This window comes from Pollicipes pollicipes, unplaced genomic scaffold (assembly GCF_011947565.3).
Source record: "Pollicipes pollicipes isolate AB1234 unplaced genomic scaffold, Ppol_2.1 Scaffold_6138;HRSCAF=7277_pilon_pilon_pilon, whole genome shotgun sequence".
Taxonomy (NCBI): Eukaryota; Metazoa; Arthropoda; class Thecostraca; order Pollicipedomorpha; family Pollicipedidae; genus Pollicipes; species Pollicipes pollicipes.
This window is the reverse complement of record NW_023596818.1, coordinates 25,232,792-25,252,255: the sequence shown is the minus strand read 5'-3', so window position 1 is coordinate 25,252,255 and position 19,464 is coordinate 25,232,792. Positions and strand designations below refer to the sequence as shown.

At 46.7% G+C, this 19,464-nt stretch overlaps 1 protein-coding gene across 2 annotated transcripts in view; it reads right to left on the bottom strand.

Moving 5' to 3' along the window:
* The window catches only part of LOC119106492 (uncharacterized), a 100,756-nt gene that overhangs the window by 7,223 nt on the left and 74,069 nt on the right, over positions 1–19,464 (bottom strand). For both annotated transcript variants that reach the window (XM_037230146.1, XM_037230147.1), the window contains 2 exons: positions 19,049–19,213; positions 18,299–18,452 (listed from right to left, as the gene is read on the bottom strand). In XM_037230146.1, coding sequence (XP_037086041.1) covers positions 18,299–18,452; positions 19,049–19,213 — 319 coding nt within the window. The remainder of the gene's footprint in view (positions 1–18,298; positions 18,453–19,048; positions 19,214–19,464) is intronic.

The following is a 19,464-nucleotide window of genomic DNA, read 5'->3' as shown; positions in this document are numbered from 1 at the left end:
GGCATGGACGTAATATCATAAACCTGACAAAACTTTTTGGTTTTTAACATCTTAAGCTGTTAAAGTGAAACAGAATACGTTAGAGCATAGTAATTTAATTACAGTGTGATGAGCATAAACAATTATCTACACCAATAATTTGATGCTGTACTTTGCACTTACCTTCCACAGCACTTAACACAAAACAAAGCAAAGGAATTCAATAACAAGATAACAAAAAATTCAACGAGCATAAAACACTCAAACAAAAAAACCTTGAACGCCTACACATCAGCCCATCACCAAGTCAAACACAATAGACATACCTCTGGCTTTTGTTAAGATGGGATCAGGGAAAACAAACCTTTTGTCCCTGTTTCCTATAAAATACCAATGCTTATTCCATGAAAGTAGCCTAACTATGCCTAACATAAAGAGGCCTTACTTCGTCTCTTCCTGTCTAACCTGTTTGTATCACAGCAGCAGTTGTGAGTTGCTGGTTCTTGCACCATTCCTATTGCCACTTTCCATGCACTTAATCAACTTAATCTAACTTTGAGAAGCCCATATGTTGAACATCATCTCAACTCACCTATCTGTTGACAGCAGCACTTGTGATAAAAACATGATATAGCTAATTTTTGGCTGGTTTCAACTCGCATTTCTATTCAGTTCATTTGTGTATGCTTGTTAGCCTCAGACAAAGTTGACAACAAACGAATCAAAATACTTGAAATCACTTTGAACGACTTATTTTGATTGTCATGGTTAAGCTATGTCAAGGACAATGATGGTATGCTCCACAAAACAATCTCTCTTCTCCAAAAGAAAATGACTAACTCTGGTTACCTAATCATGTGTTGGAAAGCGGGTAAGGCAAGCAATTACTTGGTTCACAGGAGGCTTACTGGCTTCTTTCTGCTCCCCCACGACAAAAAGTCAGTACCTTTTGCATGGTCTGCTGGCAGACAGAATCATCCGACTCACCCCCAAATATAAATAGCAATCATGCCCACCAACCTACGAGATTAAAATGCGAAACAAGTAAGAGGTGTGCATGATAAACATCTCCAGAGGGCAGAATTTCGCCATCAAACACTCCTGCATTAGCTGCGTCAGGTCTGTCCAAAAGCTCTGTATGGCAGCATTGGGATGGCCTTGTCATGTAGCCTGGTGAGATAGACACTCGAAAGGCTTAGATTTATCATTATTGAGCACCGCTATGAACCAAGAAGACGGTTAAACGAGGGCTTAACGGGGCAAAAACGGCGATAAAAATAAGTTCCGTGCTTCAAATTGTCATCAACTTGGGTGCATATCAAACATGTTTGGGCGGCTGACGAATAAATCCAATTTAGGTATGAAATACGTACAAGTTTGCAGTTGGAGAATCTTGCAGATAAATTTTTTTCACATTTTAAGCAACAGATGGTACCTCTAGAGGGAATCCAAAAGAAAGGAAGCATTAAGTGGTATTACACTCGTATGATATCAATAAAAATAAAAGTAGTTAAATAAATATAAAGACAGATGCTTTTCTGGCAAAATTTTGTTATCAGCTGATTTGACTTAAAATCTGTTAAAATGAGTGCTCAAATGGTGATATCCATCTTATAGATTTAATTTGGAAGGCATTTCTTGAATTTTTCACTCCTGTATTTCGGGAGTGATGCAATTTAGTGGTCAAGTTTCCTCGGGGGAAAAAGAAATACGTGGAGTAAAATTCTCTACCAGGCCTTGCTGGTGTTTGCACCAGGCTCTGCTTTCGTGGTGTGGTGGTGAGACGAAAAAATAGGGGATGCGTGAAAACCTTGCATTTGGTACACAGCTGCCGATTGTAATGCATTTTGTACACAAACCAAACTTAATGCGTGCAAGCGGCTGGAGTCGCTGGGGTTTTCGGGCTTGGAGGTACCTGGCGCCCTTGCTTTGCGTATACGTAAACATGATTCAGATGTAGGTGAGGCAGGACATAGCCATAGGTGTCCAGGTTCTGTGGAGTCTCGTTCATGCTTGGTGGTTTCAAGTGAGCTCGATTTTGGATGACATTTGAAAACCTCAGAAAGGGAAACAGGGGGTTTGGCACGTGCAATTAGACAATTTCAGGCAGGAATGAAAAATTCACATAAAATATGGAGAAAAGGAGTGAAGAATTCCTCCACATAGGGTGCTGCTTTACACCCAAAGTCGGCAATTCTAGGACACTGTCCGCAAGCGTACTACTATCACATTAAGTAAAACCATTATAACTACCACATTCGGTAGTTGTAGCTTGCATGGCGTAAGGATGCCACTACAATTTGCCTGGGTCACAACTGCGTTGGACCGGCTACGATAGCGGCCAATGTGGCGCACTGCTAAGTACTGCATAACGGTCATCCATCACCACCACCCGACGCCCACTTCAGATATGCCGCCCGACAAAGCCAGCACGCGGCCCCGAGCGGGAGCCGTCACTCACTCCGCCAGGGCCCGGATCATGACTTATGTATCCTAAACGGATCAGCGACGATGACGAGCGCGGGGTCATATGTGAGTCCACCCACCACCAGTCCTTCAGATTACTTTACCATTAAGGTAACGCCTAGCAACGGGACGAGTTCCCGGGCGCCATCTCCGCGAATGTAGCGAGGCTAAAACCGCTTATGCCACAGAGGCAACATGCAGACCAGTGCATGCATGAATGTGCATCAATGCGCGGCACTAAGCCGTTCTTACATTCTCCATTACACCCAATAAGGGATCGTAGGCTTCATCACAAGCTGATAGGATTGGGCGTAATGAACACATTAATTTTCTAATTTGATGCCCCGGAAAGTTGGGACAACTCCCGACTCGAGCTAAAAATGTATTTCGGACGCCGCTCATGGTGTCCACTGTGCGCATACTTAAGCTAAGTTTTCCTACTCAAAATTGGCCGCTAATGTGGGGGTGAATATGACCAGCGGTACTGCCGCCATATTCCCTCACGCTGGAACCAAACAAATAAGCAACAAATAACGAAGCGTGATATATTTGCCTGACTGACCTTGGTTTCAGTACTCAGAAGCTCAGCGCGCTGCAGTACCAGGAGCCTCGGCCTCCAAGTAAGGTGATCGTTTGGCCCGCGTCAGCCAACGGCACCGGAGATTTTAGCGGGAGAGGTCATGCAAGGTCACGACACAGCCGCTCATGGAACACCGTGACCCTCCTCGTCGGGGACATACGACGCCTTGTTATATTGCAATAAGGCGCGTCGGCACTGGGCGCACCACCGGAAGTGTATCCCGTGGCAGTGTAAATAACGTTGTCCTTGCCACCCCCACACGGCTCGGGCAGCACGGTACGCGGCATAACGAGGCAGGCCTTCTCAGTATGTCATCGAGACGGCAGCGTAGCAGACAGATAATAATGGACAGACAGAACGCCTCGCAACACAAAAGGTGCTGGAAAACCGGCTTATTGCCACGTCCTTGCGCATTAACAAAAAATAGATTTCCTAGGACCATTTCTAGAGGACAGATATAGAGCATGACGCCAATGGCTTGTGTGTGTGTGCGTGGAGGGGGGGGGGGGGGTGATGACCATTGCGTGTGAGCGGGACAGAGGGCGAACAGTAAACCAATTTTCTGACAACCTCAATTAAATTGTAATTTCGATGATAACCTTACTAGAACGTGAATAGTTCATGTTCATACAGCCCATAAAAGGAGACGACGGCAAAATACAACTGGTCGGAGTGAAAAGGAAGTAACGGTTTAAGGCAATAGTGCTAGAAATACTTTGTCAAAGAGCATGACCCAGGTACGTTACATCACAGTTCTCTCCATATCTGAAGCTCTCACGGAAAATTATTTCAAAAATACTAGTTACACAGCGAACCGCGAGTCCTGTCGGCGTTTCGAAATAAGGTTTATTCTGGAGAAATCAGGGGAAATTATCACGAGAACTTCAGCTTTTAAAGGCTCCGTGAGTGTGTCGACAATCATTGTGTTGAGTTGACGTACAGCAAATATAATAATAATACCTTATCCGTTATTACCATACGTGACATTTCTGGTCCCCGCACCGAATTACTGAGCCCGTGGAAAATGTCCATAACCGCAACGGCAAGTTATAAATAGTTTGCAACGGTCCCCCAACTGATGGTTCGGAAAAAGTCCCGGCGAGCATGTTGAAACTGGCAAGATCTTTCTTCACGATCTAACAGCGGTGGTTATTCAATTCTGGAGTTCTTAGATCGGTTATCGAGTTGATTTAAAGCCTTGCTTTTGATACATTGGTGTGCGGAACGAAGACCAGGCATATTCACAGTTTTGTGGAAAGAGCGGGGCGTGGCTATTTCGAAGAGCACTATTTCGCCTCACCTGTTCACCATTCATCCTTTTAAAAACGTATCTTCTCGAGCAAGGTCGATAGAACGACTCTGTCCTCAGAACGTTTGACCTCAGAACCAGTTACGTCCAATACCAGTTCTGAATAAAGTCCCTCCGGCACCGTCAACGACTCTGTCCTCAAACTGGTTCCGAGGTCAGAACGACTCTGTCAAAGGGTAGTAAAAACCAATGATCTTCATGATCTGTGCCCGAGCAATGGTGAAACTAGCTCTAACGAACAAGTTAGTTTGGTGAGCTCTAGCGAAACGTCTGACATTAGCATGGGCGCACTGAATCCACTTTTTGAGGAAGCCGATGTTGACCTCCCAAGGATCCGCGAGACTGGTGATGACACGCAGTGCTCAGCGATCCTAGGGATGCTCTCTGGGCCCGAGCAGGCCATCGGACACCGAGCCGGATATCCGGCACACTCATCTTCCGCAGCGTACAAATGTGTGCCCTGTCACGGCCTGCTCGTCAACAAGAGCGCTTATCGGGTCCATATAGAGGTAGGCCCTAGCCTACCTCCCACTGGGTAGGCCGTCACACTGGGCCAATCACAAATGTTCTTTTATTCGCACCGGCAGAGGCGTCACGGTGGTCGTAATGACGACGGCAGGGTGAGACTGCAACGAAGAAGCGTAAGGCTCTTAAAAAGTGTTGGCAGCGTAATTTAGACTTGAAAATAATTAACACTGATGCCCTGATTATGTCTTGACGGTGCTGGAGTGACACTATCTAGAATTAGTATTAGGACGTAGCTGGTTCTCTGAGGTTTCAATAGAGTATGTTTTTGAAATATGTCCCGAAGGTGGGATACTCTCTTTACATGTGCATGAAGTAAGCAACGGTGTTGGGAAAACCTTCATATCCATTTTTCCTTCCACTTTTACCTTTATTCCATGCTGTCTAATGTCAAAAAGTGGGAAGCTCTGTTGAGACAGCCACCCGACTGCGTCAGTAATCAAGACCGCATGGCGCATGAGATAGGTGAGATACAGGTCAAACATCACACACTGGCAGACCCCAGAGTGGCTCCACTAATGTAGCTCGATCAGTTGATCCTCGGCCCTCCATGCATAGTCTATAAAGCTTCAGCTTCGGTAAGCTACAGCCCCGGCAATGGTAACCTGATTGCCTTCACCGGTCAGCATACCTGATTATATAGCGATGATTTATGGTAATCAGCTCTATGCACATTGATAGTATTATCTACAGACTGGTTGTTTCCCAAATGTTTATAAAAAACAAACCAAAAACGCCAGCTGGCCGCGGCCATCCAGTGGGATATGTGTTGTCGGTTCGGTTCAGTGCTACCCATTTTCTATTACCTTGGCAAAAATGGATACATGACGGAATGGATCAATTACTACGAAGCTGGGTCGCATACAGGCGTTATTCTTTGTATTATAGTATGTGCTTTCAGATCTTGTTTCTAAGATGCTGTCAAGGAAGCTTGCGGTCACCTGTGTTTGTTACTGCTGAGTGCTCATTGGGTTATAGAGAAACTTCTATGACAGCCATGAAAAGGAATGACATCGTTGGCAGGCCAAATACCTGGCAATAAATGATTATTGAATCTGAGGTGAATCTGAGCTTATTATGATGGAACAGGAATTTCCTCTCGGATATATGTTTATGATGCAAGTGCCAAAATAGGAAGTTGAAGCCAAAGACACCAGTATATATGAACGCAGAAAACTACACTGGTAAAATTTACCGGATTGCATGCCTACTGTTCCATTTCACAAAGTTTGGCAGATTTTGTCATATCTCATGGTGGCAGTATCAAACGAGAGAAATTTCGGACAGCTATCGGAAATGATCAATGTACATTATTTTCATTCATTTCTACTGACTGCTGCCCGCGCCCGGCCGGGGCAAGGCAAAATAGACTTTCCCCCACGGTTTTTCGAGCACAGCTCAAAGGCGAATGCTTGTAGGAACACCTAAGTTCACGTTCAGTGCCCATAAGGCTATCAAATTGACATCGTTTGAGCGAATTTGAGGTTTTTATTTGTCCAGGTCAATGACCTTGGTCAGGTCAAAGAGGTCGATTTCTAAAATCCTTTTATCACGCAGAACTTTTTTGAAGGTTGTTTGGCATACCTCAAATTTGTTCCATTACTAGAAAATAATAATACCTACAGCTTGTGTCTTGCAGATCGTTTTTAAACAGAGGAAATCATTGGCATGAGGGCAGCCCAATCTTTCCTATTTTCCGTGAACAATACAAATTTGTGACCACGCAGCACATAACCTTGGCCCTGATGATGCCCTACACCTGTAGGCACCTTCTGTAAAAAACTGTTGAGCCCAAAATAGGCAATTTTGGGCGCAGAATTCAAACACTTCGCTGAAAACATGTGATATCATTCATATAAAAAAGGACTTCATCATGGGTTGCGTGTAAACATGCAATGTCATATGAGGTGGTCCGAGATCAATGGGCTTCTGTTGTCAGTAGCAGCACGGACACGCCATTTGAGGTCTCTTATTTGTCACGAACGTGTGCCTTCCGTCCAGCACCCCAGTGACTGACTGAAAGGAAGAACGAATGAACGTACGGTTATATTACATATGGATATATACATATATGTATGTACGTATGTATGGATGTGTGACATATATACTATATATATATATATTAGAATATATATAGATATTAGTCTCATATATATAGTATATCTATATATTAATAATATATTCTTATTTTTTTTTTATCTATTATCTATAATCTATATCTAATATATCATATCTATAATCTAATCTATATCTATATCTATATATATATATATATATATATATATATATTATAGACATATATATATATATATATATATATATATATATATATATATATATATATATATATGTATGTATATATACATCTATAGTGAGATAGGTAATGACACTGCGTGCGTGCGTGCGTCGGTGCGTGAATGAATGTGTGTCCAGGATGTCTTACGTATATAGTAAAGGGGTTAAGATGCTTACGCTGACACGCTGGGTGAGAAAACGTGGCGACTAGTGTACTGTAGCTCCTATCTTCTTGGTAAAAAAACGTTACGGACAGACTAGATGAACGAGTGCGACGCGTATAACCACCTTCATATCATGTTTGTGAAGCTGATGACGCATAAGCGCATGTACCAAAGTGCCTTCTCTCAGTTTGTTACAAATATATTACCAGGCGCCGATGGGACTTTGTGTAATGTCTATAACAGGTATGCGATCTTGAGTACCTGTAGATGTAAAACACTCAATTTCTGACCACAATTAAACATTGTGCGTCGAGGGGACGTTGTGTAATAGATACAACAGCTATGCGACCTCAAGTACCTGTAGACTGACAACACACTATTTCTGACCACAATGAAATACTGTGCTCGTCATTTAGGTCCAGGTGGCACTTCATTTTTCAGTTGAATGGTTTATAAATTGCACTCTAGTTGTCCTCAGCTGATCTCTAAGGCGGCCCAAAATGGTATGTTTGTGTCTGGGATACTTTATTTCCACAGCTGCACCTGAAAAATAAACTTACAATCACATTGTGACAGAAAACAAGGAAGCATCGTTCATATGTGCCACTGTTGGACCAATTTGAACGGTGACCTGACCTGACCTGACCCTTGCGGATAAAAGAAATAGCCCAAATGGACTCCCCACAGTCTTAACACATGCGTATGTGCTCGCAATATCCGTCTTGACGTGTTCATATGTGCACCTATGTGCACCCGTGTGCACCTACTGCACCCATCAGAACGAACGTTTTTGAAATTTCGTGACCTCTGGTAATGTAGCATTTGACCTGTCAAAAATTTGGTGTGCATTCTTCATGATTTAACGAGGCCTTCACGGCGGTAGCTTTTTCGTGCGACGTCAGGAAGTTAGAGATTCCAGCAGGCGAAGTCAACTTACCCCGGCCGGGCTCGTCAGGCTCAGACCCCGGCCGGGTTCGTCAGGCTCAGACCCCGGCCGGGCTCGTCAGGCTCAGACCCCCGGCCGGGCTCGTCAGGTTCAGACCCCCGGCCGGGCTCGTCAGGCTCAGACCCCCGGCCGGGCTCGTCAGGCTCAGACCCCGGCCGGGTTCGTCAGGCTCAGACCCCGGCCGGGCTCGTCAGGCTCAGACCCCCGGCCGGGCTCGTCAGGCTCAGACCCCGGCCGGGCTCGTCAGGCTCAGACCCCCGGCCGGGCGCAGGTTGAAGAACACCGGGAGTGCAGCTTCATATTGTTGGGTAGCCTCAGCCCTCTAAACTTTAGGAAGAAAGTGGGAGTGGGTCTGTCCTCCCTGCTCAGCCTCTAAACTATTTTGTAAGACTCGGCCCCTGAGGAATGCCGCCCTGAACTGAGACAATCAGGCCTGCCAAGAGTCTCAAACAATATTCTGGTTCTTGCCGCTTACTTTCCCATTACTCCAGGCAAGATATGGGTTCTTGTTGGCTCTCAGCTTAATTCTCAGTTGTGTCTCGGTTCTTGCTGGACCTCTTCTTGTTCCAGGCTGGATATCGGTTCTTGCTGAATCTTTCAGCACAATGTTAGGCTGAATTTTGTTTTTTGCTGGATCCTTCGACATGATGCCGGGCTGGTTCTTAGTGGTTGCTAGTTCTCTTGGCTTGGTATCACACTGGAAATTGGTTTTTGCTTTAATGTTCGATGTAACATGAGACTGGATCCTGACTCTTGCTAAATCTTTCGGTTTAATATCAAGCTGAATCCTGGTTCTTATTGGTTCCCTCTGCCTGGTTCCACACTGGTTCCGGGATACTTCCTGGTTCCGGAAACAGGAAACACGAACCGATTCCTGGCAAAAAGTCCTGGAGACCCTGCGCATGTCTTCCCAGAAAGCTTCCCAAGATGTTCGTAGTTCTTACGGTAATTTGCGTGACCTGTGATCTCATCATTCACGTGAGAGATATCGAATGGACGACTGTCGTGCAAGACCCACGAAGGTTGTCGATTGGTGTCTGAACCTCTCTGACCCGACGGTTGGGTCCTGAAATCTCAGGGGCTGACTTTAATCCCCCACCGTCACTCCCCGGGCGAGGAGTGGGGCTGAGGGGTCGTTGGCGTCTCACCACGTGTGTGCCACGCGGTGCAAAATATTTTGCAACAGGCGCAACAAAGCTCTCGACGCTGACGTGTCACACACGTGCCGTTCACAGAGCACGCCGCGTCCCCGAAAGGCCGCGGTCACGCTGAGGTCAAGCGATACACTAACAGGACCGTACACTGCTGACAATCGTCTGAGCAGTCGTACCCTGCAACCCCGCGTAAATCTTCTCCACTGTCTAGACGGCAGGCATGACGGCCGTCAAGCATGACCGATGGACGAAATCAGGGGCGGAGATCGGGACGTACTCTGGGTTTTCGCCGCAGACAACAGCACTTGATTGATATGTCGCTGCAATTCACGGGTGCAGGGGACGACGTTGACGACGCAGTCTGGGATTCAGCAAGCTGGCAGATAAGCCCGGAGCACACCAGCAGTTGCAATTCACCCTGGTAGAAGTTCATGCCTCGCCCGCCCCCCCCCCCCCCCCCACCCCCCACCCCACCCCCCTCGCATATCAGCCGCCAAGAAAGCAGGAAGGAAAACAGGCAAGTGGCATTAATACGTAATGTGCCCAGTCATGCGCTTGGTCTACGTGCATTACAAGAGTTCCGTGCTCACAACCTTGAATTCAACAGCAGTATCCTGCCATAAGCATGAGTAACTGAGAGAGTGCATGTACCCTTAATTTGACGTATAACGTATGCAAACTGCAGTCGTCCCAGGCTGGGGTCTTGGCTGGTGTTTCGTGTTTCAAAACATTCGACATTTGACCTTAGCCTGCGTCACGAAACCTTTCGCGCTGCTGAAATGGAACTGGCAACGAGTGGCGGTTAGACCGGTAGAAAACACCGTCAGACCTGCAGCGACGGTCAGGCGGACAGAAAACAAGCCTTGACTCACGAGCGGCGGCCGGCTCGGCAGAAAACACTCCATGACCCACGAGCGGCGGCCGGGTCGGCAGAAAACACTCCATGACCCACGAGCGGCGGTCAGGCGGGCAAAGAACACCGCCAGACCCCAGCTGCTACACCTCCAGCCGTCTGATGTCCGCATCTCGCCACGCTGGCGCCGACCTTAAATTATTCATAGTGGCCGGCTCTGACGCAAGATAAGCAACAACAACCGCTCGGTACATGTTGTAATGGGTGTGGCGGCGAGTTTGTTCGCCAGCTGGCACCGCTCTGAAGTCAGACAAGACGCAAACAGCTGGCTATAGATGGCTATCATACATGACTTTACGGCATGCGCGCATCACCAAAGCTGTGCACGCGGCAGAGTAATCACACATGTTGGCTTTCTCGGTGCCCAGGTCCTATATGTTTCGATACAATTTAACGCAGGAAGTCTATACAAGTGCGCTACTTTGCCGAAAAGTTAGGGGTCAACACGGATGCTAAAGGGAGTGTTTCACAAGTACATGGGGTTTTGAACTGCAATAGCCATCTTGAAGGTCTTTCGGTGTTGTTCACAATCCTGCCGTTCTCAAGACAAAAGACCCTCTAGTTTCTGAGCAACACGCCCCGAAAATGGGAAAGGTATATCGGTGAGAGTATTTCAGAGTCACCTTGGCATTCATGGCGTCATAATAACGTTGGTCAAATCTTGCCATTCAATAAGCTATGCGGCGATCAATGCCAAGAAAAGTATAATTGTCGAGGCGGGCATATCTGGCGTTCGGGAGCGCCATATCCAGAGTTGATGGCCGTCAACTGGCACTCGATCAATGTTGCACAAGGTACGACGACGTAAGCAAACCATGGCGCACTGAGGAGCATATTTACTCAACATGGTATCTTGCTGTCTAGAGCAGTCTTTGTAACTTCAAAGGTATTGTAAAGGTTTAAGTGAGCTTGTTCTGCCGCATCTGATGCTTTCCTTCAAATCTTCACTGTGGGATACTCCCTTGAACTGTGCCACGGACGCACTCCCCTGGAATCACAGGTTTGCCGCACTGCTGATCTCAAAGCCACAAACCCTTCTGAACTCTCTACGTTGTGGCTCCTTTTCAATCGAGCCTGCCGGACGGACTGCAAAGGTAGTGCACGCACTATTTGACGGATAGATGCCTCGAGATCATAAGCTCGTTTGGTAGCTGCCCAGTGCATTCGTCATCAAACGGCGCAGCAAATGTCGATCGTTATCCGCTGCACGGCATCCTTTTTGTGGTTGCTCCTCGGACGATGACGTTCGTAGACTACATGTACATTACCTGAGAGCTTGTGATTAAACGTACCGCTGAAAGCATGTTTTCAGTCGACCCTACGCATGATTCATCGGTCAAAGAACATCTCTGAGCGCGTTCCTGTCATTTTACCCATCGGCGTTTCCAAAGCTTTTGGTCTAGTGAGCCCTGAGACAATCCCCAGGAGGCTACTGGACCCTCATCCCCCCCCCCTCCCCCATCGCACCAACAGCAGCCCAGCTTCGTCTCCGGCCGGGGGTAAGTCATTCGATTTGGCGATGACATTCCCAATGTATGAAGTTCGTCTCCTCAGCGCTGAGTGTCGAGTGCGACATACCGCAATGCACTACAATCACGCTAATGGCATTTCTGACCCAACAAACGACTGCGCCGTAAATGAACAATATTGCTGAAAGTTTGCAGATGACTTTAACATTGGGGTCACGTGGCGACGAAAAAGGTCACGGTTTTGTTCAGCAAAGTTCAGGTAATTCCTGCATTGCCCAGAAACTCGGGACAATTTACAAGAACAACGCATGGAAGATAAATGATAAGAATGCGAACGATGGTTTATTTTATCATAATATCACAATTTGATTTTATCACAATAGTGATACCGACTCCAGTGTAACCACTCATACCGCAGTGCTACCAGTGGTTTTCAAACTTCCAGGCGTCCATATAAAATCTGGCCCCGAATGAACAACTAACGCTAAAAAAACAGCGTCACATGCGAAGTGTTTCACACAACCCATTCATGCTTTCCATCCTTCGCGCTTTCGCGTCCGTTCCACACAGATCTGAATGATTCTGGCACCATTTACATGTTTGGTTCGGCGGATTTTCCAAACAAAAACTCTTCCCAGCTGTAACACCTCAGCCAGGCTCAATAACAAACAACACAAATCAAGCGAGTACGAACACAATCCACGAGATTACGATCGAATGTGGTCGCTACACTGATTATGCTTCTACCTGTCAGCCACTCTACGCAGAAACACGGAACCACAGCCGAGAAGTTGCTCTCCGCAGGCTGGTCAGCGGAACGCCAGTTACACAACCCACCCACTGTACTCGGCCGGACAGCACCCAATGGGAGGAAGCGACCCAGGCCGCGGAAGTCGACCCGCGCTTCGGGCAACACCGAACATTGCCGAAAGTCCCTGATTTCTGTTTTGACCGAGATGCAGAACTCGCTGTACAATGTGCTAGATCAGCTGCGTCAAGTTTTTATAAGCTAGTTTTATATAAGCTTTTGTATTCCAATTTTGTATAAGCGTCTGCCTTTTTATAAGCTACATCTGTCTAATCGTCGTGCTTCATCTCCCTAGCTGCAATGGCAATGCATTCGGTGATGTTAAGATAGATATAGCTTCTTTTGCATTAGGGATACTGTAAAATGGCGTAAGGTGTTGAGTGCACTTGTGAGGAACATAATGCATGTAGATAAGACAATAGCAAAACCCTTACTCCTTGTACAAAAACCAAGAGAGTGGAGATATAGATGAATGAAAAGGGAGAATGGAGCAACATGCGGTCACCGAAACGAATAGCAGAAGTAAATTTAAAATTGCCTGCAGACTACCCTAATCAACTTGTCGGGTTTTTTTACCAGCGGGCCATAGTTTTACCGGTCACCAGCATCCGATCAACTCAGACGAGGCAATTTGCGTTCGCGAGGAACGTTATGCCACATCTTCTACTCAACTGTTGATTCAGTGTGTTACTTGACACAGTAAGTCATGCCTCCATTCTTCTAGCAATGTTTTGAGTCCGTTTTGGGAGCATGATATCTGCCTACGTTATGTCCGTCGTCTGTACCACCACTTAACCAGTCCACGACGGTTTTCTCGTTTAAATAAGTCTTCATGCGTGTGTGTATGTAAGGGACGTAAACGACCGTCGTATGCCAAACGTAAACGTTTGTCGTAACCAACGATCGATCGTATTGAAAACTTATGTGACCAGAAGATTACAGCAAGACGAGAGGTAGACCCATGTATATATATAGATATATATATATATATATATATATATATATGTGTGTGTGTGTATATATATCACATGAAGCATAATGGTGCTTTATTTATTGCGCTGATGGAATTTACGGGATTTGGCAATGATCCAAAACTACGCGTCCTGACCACCACAGCCTGACACAGCGCGCATTTTCCGTTGTTCCGTGATTTGGGATCTGTCCACCGTGTACCACGCATCAGGAATTGTGCACCGCGGGCAAATTGGAGAGCATCGCAGCAGTTTTACAGAAGCATGGAGGCGAGGCATTAGTGCCACGAATGTCCTTCACGGTTAGGTCGATTGGTAGAGCACTGGACACGCACCCAGAAGACACTGGTTCCAATTCCAGCAACTCCAATAAAAGGATTCGGGTTGTGACGCATACATGGCCAAAGTCAACCACCAAGTCTTTGTCAGGACCAATAACACCTGACGACCGCTGGATAGTTAATGAGAATGCCCCACCTTTGGGTATATCAAAAAAAGGTACCCAGGTGAAACTTAAGGAACAGTTAGACAGAACTACACATCTTCCTTTCCTGGAAACCCCAGACCGGATCCCGAGTTCACGACGAGTGCACTGTCGTAATCGCCGTTGTCATTGTCGTAACCGCCGTTGTCATTACGACAGCATAATCTGCTGTCATTACGACAGCATGATCTGCTCAGACTTGTCGTCAGGCGTTACGGCTTAGAGGCACCACCTCCGAGCTGTCTTAATCCGCACATTGCGGGCCTGCGAGCTTAAAAGTGGCACCTTTACTGGTATGGATGACGTCAGTGCAAATGAACGTGTGTGATTGTCATAGCGGGCGGCAAGGGCCAGTTACTGAGAAGCGCATTGCGTAGAGTTTGAACCAGTGCACCACTTTGGACCATGTGATGCTCCGTTTCCGAAAACCACAGTGCGCTTCGAAAAGAGCCACTATGATTAACACCATAGGGAAGAAATCAAGGCCATAGTACGTTTGTTGAATTTGAGGGATAATACCGTCGCAATATGCATATCTTTAAAAAAATCAAGCATCCGTAGCATTTATTTCATAACCTTTTCACACAACGTGTGTTGCAAATATTACAGAACCCACACAAACATTGGAAAAGGCAAGGGCAAATGAAATGTATTACTTCCATAATGGTGCGCAGGGAGTCCAATGAGGTTTTCCCGGCGGAGCGCCTGCTTCAAATAAAAATTTCTAGTTTTCCAAACGGATTTCGAGAAAACTGGTGTTGACGATCAAATCCTAGGCGTGTAATCTATGAATCAGTGAAAATTACAAACTGGTGGCATATTCCCTCTAACTGACCGAAACATTGTGTACATACTAACATACCAGACGAGGATGATAGTCCACATAATTGTATCATCCAATATCACAGCAACTTTACAACACAACATAAACCGTGTAGAAATACATGCACAGATCGTTTTGAAAGCAATACCGTGCATGGCATCGAATCAGTTCAAATGAACTTTCATCAGACGTACACCTAAAGGTAATTTTATCCAACATTTGGTCGGGGACGACCGCGTATAAAAATTACAATCGTCGTCGATGTTGTCTTTGGGGCTTTACGACGCACTTAGCTGTTGATAATACATGTCGTCGTCTGCCTTCCACCCAGGCGGGGTGGGGGGGGGGGGGGGGGGAGCGAACCACGTAAGGAATCAAACTCCCTGCCTCCGGTTTTTAAGCCGCGCGGCTGAACCACTACATTGTCAGTGCCTGAAATTACAGCCGCTACTTCTTTTCACTTCACAGTCCAGCCAGAATTGTCTTATGGCCTGGTAGTGGGCATGCAGTTAATTATGACGAGAAGAATTGTTAACAGGCAAAATGTTTAGTACTTCTTGATGCAGCTTCAGCACATTTTGCTAACGACTTACCCAAATGTGTTCTCCCAAATCTGTAGTCCACCTGACACATCATCTATTTCGCGTGGGTAATCATGGATTTACCCAGCCTTTCAAGTCCTCTACCGGGCTCGTACTCCAACAGTAGTGGTTATACATCGCGCGCGAGTCCCACAACGACCGCGCTGCTTGGTCCCAGTGACAGAAATATGAGCTGGCATCTAGCTAGATGCAATGGCCTAGTGTCAGACGGCCGTGCCGTAGCATTGTGCGGCACGTAAAACCCTACACACTCATGTCAGGCGAAAAGCCAAGAGACCAAATTATCGAATAGGTAGAACGGCACAACCTGTGTGGAGACTTCAGGACATACGCAAGATGCTCGTGCTGGCAGGTGCTCTAGGCCTAAGCCATCCATGCAAACCATTCGAAAATCATTTCTACAACATGGCGTCGTGCTACCAGCATTGCAACAAACGACTATCGACACTTCGTCGCCGTACGTCATGTTCACAAATCTTCCAAGGTGACGTAGTCAGCAGCCACTAGCACGTCTCAAGCGAATGGGATTAGTGGCCTGGCACTTCCAGCAATTGCCGAAAAGACAAATGGTTTTGTTTGGTTCTTTTATTGACAGATAGATCCAAGCGTGTGAGTAATGGCAACGCTTACCATAACGCCAAGTGAGGCACAACATATGAACGAATCGATTCCCGCCTTTTGTTTTAATCATCGTTTCAAAACTGCAAAGTCTTGTTCAACTATTTGGAGATTATATATTACGATGCCTCAACTAATACGTGCGCCAGACTCCTGAAGAGTGGTGATACGGAAAATAGTATGCCAATCTTCCGCTTGCAGCTGTTACAGAAAGAAAATTATTGAATTTAATTAAAATGAGCCTATAACGTATCTTAACATGGCATCAGTATGCCAGCCATGCTTAGAATATGCCGTCTTGGAATTAATGACATCCATGTTTTGCAGTTACAGCTCGCCAACAGCTTTGAACTTTTGTGTCGGCACATAAACAGAACTAGGTTGTTAACTATGCTTCGGAAATTCCTTAAGTCGTTTTTAAGCCCATAAAGAAGGAGCGTCTCCGTCAAACGCAAGTTTCAAAAATTGCCTCTCTTAGCTTTGAGACGCATCATCTTTAAATCATGCCCACTCTGCTGTGTGCTTTGGATTTATTGTATCTTATCTAAGCGACTTTGCCTTTTAGTGGAGTGCCGCTCTGTAGGCGATAAAAAAACAACGAATAAATCAACAAATCGCGGTGGCACAGCGTGCCAGAATATCACAATACTGTGCAAGACCGCTTCCTGGGCAGAATCCCCTGCTTCCAATGAGCCAGGAACAGCGTGACCTTGGAGAAAACTGCAGCTTAGCGCCGGTAACTACCTCCGGGCTCGAGAGGGTGGCACCAGGTGCAATCCGTGCTAAAAGGCGCCCCGAGCTTGAAACGAGATTAGCAGTGCAATAGCATCGTACCTCAGGTTCCAGAAACAGGGCGAACGAAAGGGTATCTGACGGCCCACATATCTGTAACATGGACGCAGAGGCGGGCGGCAAGAACTGTTCCTGTTCGCAGCCGCGTTTTTGCTGCCGTAGAAATTATTTTTGCTGGTTTGCATCGGTAGACAAAACTCAAAATGAGAGTAAATTTACAAAAAAGCTATTTCCGACCTTTTCTGACGCTCTGAACCTTATCGTGATCATGATGTTATCATCATCATCACTATTATACTAAAGAAAGTCGTGCGTATGAGTGGCTGCGTTTGCCCGCCATCGGCGTGTGTCTATTGCCAAGGCCAAATGGCTGTGAGTTTCTGCGCGAAATTCGCCCGCGACCCGAGTCAGCTGACGATGCTCGGCAGCATCACGTGACGACTGTGCATTTGCACCGTCAGCGCGTGGCGAACGAAATAAATTCGCAAAATTCCCATAGGTTTAACGTGGGCGGCACGTATTTGCGACAGATGGGAGGACAGCCGGACATGCGTGCTCTCCTGGAGCTATATCTCGACAATGACGGGTCGGAGCGACACGATATTGGCACGCTTCGATAAGTATTTGAACGCGAAATCGGTTGTTGACCATTTTGAGATGGCACGTGTGACGTGAAACGTGCGCACGAATTAGAAATATGAAATTGACGGTTTTTATGGTTTTTATGTGTTGGCTCGTGCCTTGGCACTCAGTGCAGGCACAGGCGTGAATTCAGTTTCACAACTTTCACAAGTGCACCAACAATTTCTACTATTTCGAATTTTAAAGGCTTCTTTTACTGCGCATCACGAGCTTGCGCAACGCACGATAGCGACGCACATTGCCAGACAATTTGCGAATGTTAGGAATTCCAAAAACATTGTTAAATACAATGTGCTACCGTCAAAACTGTGAGCATTTTGGCATTGTAAATCACACCAGCATATTCGTCGGTTCGTTCTTTCCAAACACCACCCCTTTTATTCAGCGTGTTGTGCCCTGTGTCCACCACAAATGAAGTTTCGGTAAGGAGCTGCATTAGGACTTTTCGCACGCAAGCCAAATGACACCACGTGATCTCCCGGCTGCCACGGTAGCCGAGAGATCGGAGACGAGATAGGGTTACTACACCGTTTATGGGCCACAATACGCCGTAGCCTTCACGATTTTAACTCAGCGCAACTCTGTTTCAGTTGCATGGTGAGGTTTGGCGAAAAGCTAGCAGTGAAGTTACAACATTCGTCCGACGTTAGAGTTTGGAGTGCGCTGACAGTGCAGTCTGAAGGTCAGTGGAACAGTGCAGCTCACTAGAGTGAGGCTTGCAACGGAGTCCAACGTCGAGCAATTCCATATCCACTAACCTGAACTGCTTGTTTTCGCCGATGGTGCGGAAGAAGTAGGGGTACTGGCTGCGGTTGGTCAGCAGTACACCTTCGGCGCTGTACGAAATGACCAGCACTCTGAAGTGGCGTGACACACCGGCTATCGGCTCCAGCGTGTTGGAGCACGCTGGCCCTGTGGCCAGGTCAGGTCGGGTCAGCTGGGGTCACACTTGGTGACCCAGGGTCAGGGCAAGATCAGCCGGTGTGCGAAAAGCCAATCAGGATTTTGGGACACTTCTCGTTCTAAAGCCACCACGTGATGGCGTGTAGAAGAAGGGGCAATTCTAGCCGTTATCATTCCAGGTCAGCTTGCCGGACAACAGGCTGGCCAAGTTGGGTCATGGGGTCATCTCTCTTCGGATCAATGCATGTCGAATGATGGCAGCCCATGCACCCAGAACGCCATTAAGGGAGATCAACGGAAGATGAACGATTTCGCTGTAAGTGGCAAAAACTGCTACTGCACCCACTTCACGTAAATGCCAAACGAGGGATTTTTTTGTGCCGAGCTCCACCCAACTTGATGAAGCTTTGCATGACAACGTTGTCGAGTGCATTTGCTTCGCAATGGACTAAGCGATGATCCATCATTCGTCAACAAAGACGATCAAACTACCATTGAAATCACACTACCAAACTACCAAATCATTAACGAACTATTTAATCGTTTGCCCATTGGTCGGCCGCCGGTCCACCACAGCTGGGTGCAGGGCCTCTACCGTGACGTACCCAGTATGCCGACCATCTGCGCAAAGCTGGGCATGCGCAGGTAGTTGATGAAGCTCTTCATGACCATGTCCGAGCTGCACTGGCCGTCGCTGGACATGAGGGTGAGCTTGTAGTCCTGCAGGATGCTCGTGTTTGAGTTGATGGCGCGAATCGCCATCATCACCGCTGCAAGAAACAGGACAGGGGTGGGGACTTTCACCATGTTGACGCTGAGTGTGGCAACGTCTGGAGTCGTGGGTTGAAGGGATTCTGTTCGATTTCCAGCGCTTGTTTGCGTGTGTGACAGAAAATATCGCTTTGTTGTGAATTTTGCATTTTGCGGCATGTTTTTCAAGTTGATTGCTATGTCGAATACAATGCCGATTTTTTCCCACCAAACATGGCGCACAGAACAATGTCCCATGCACAAAGTATAT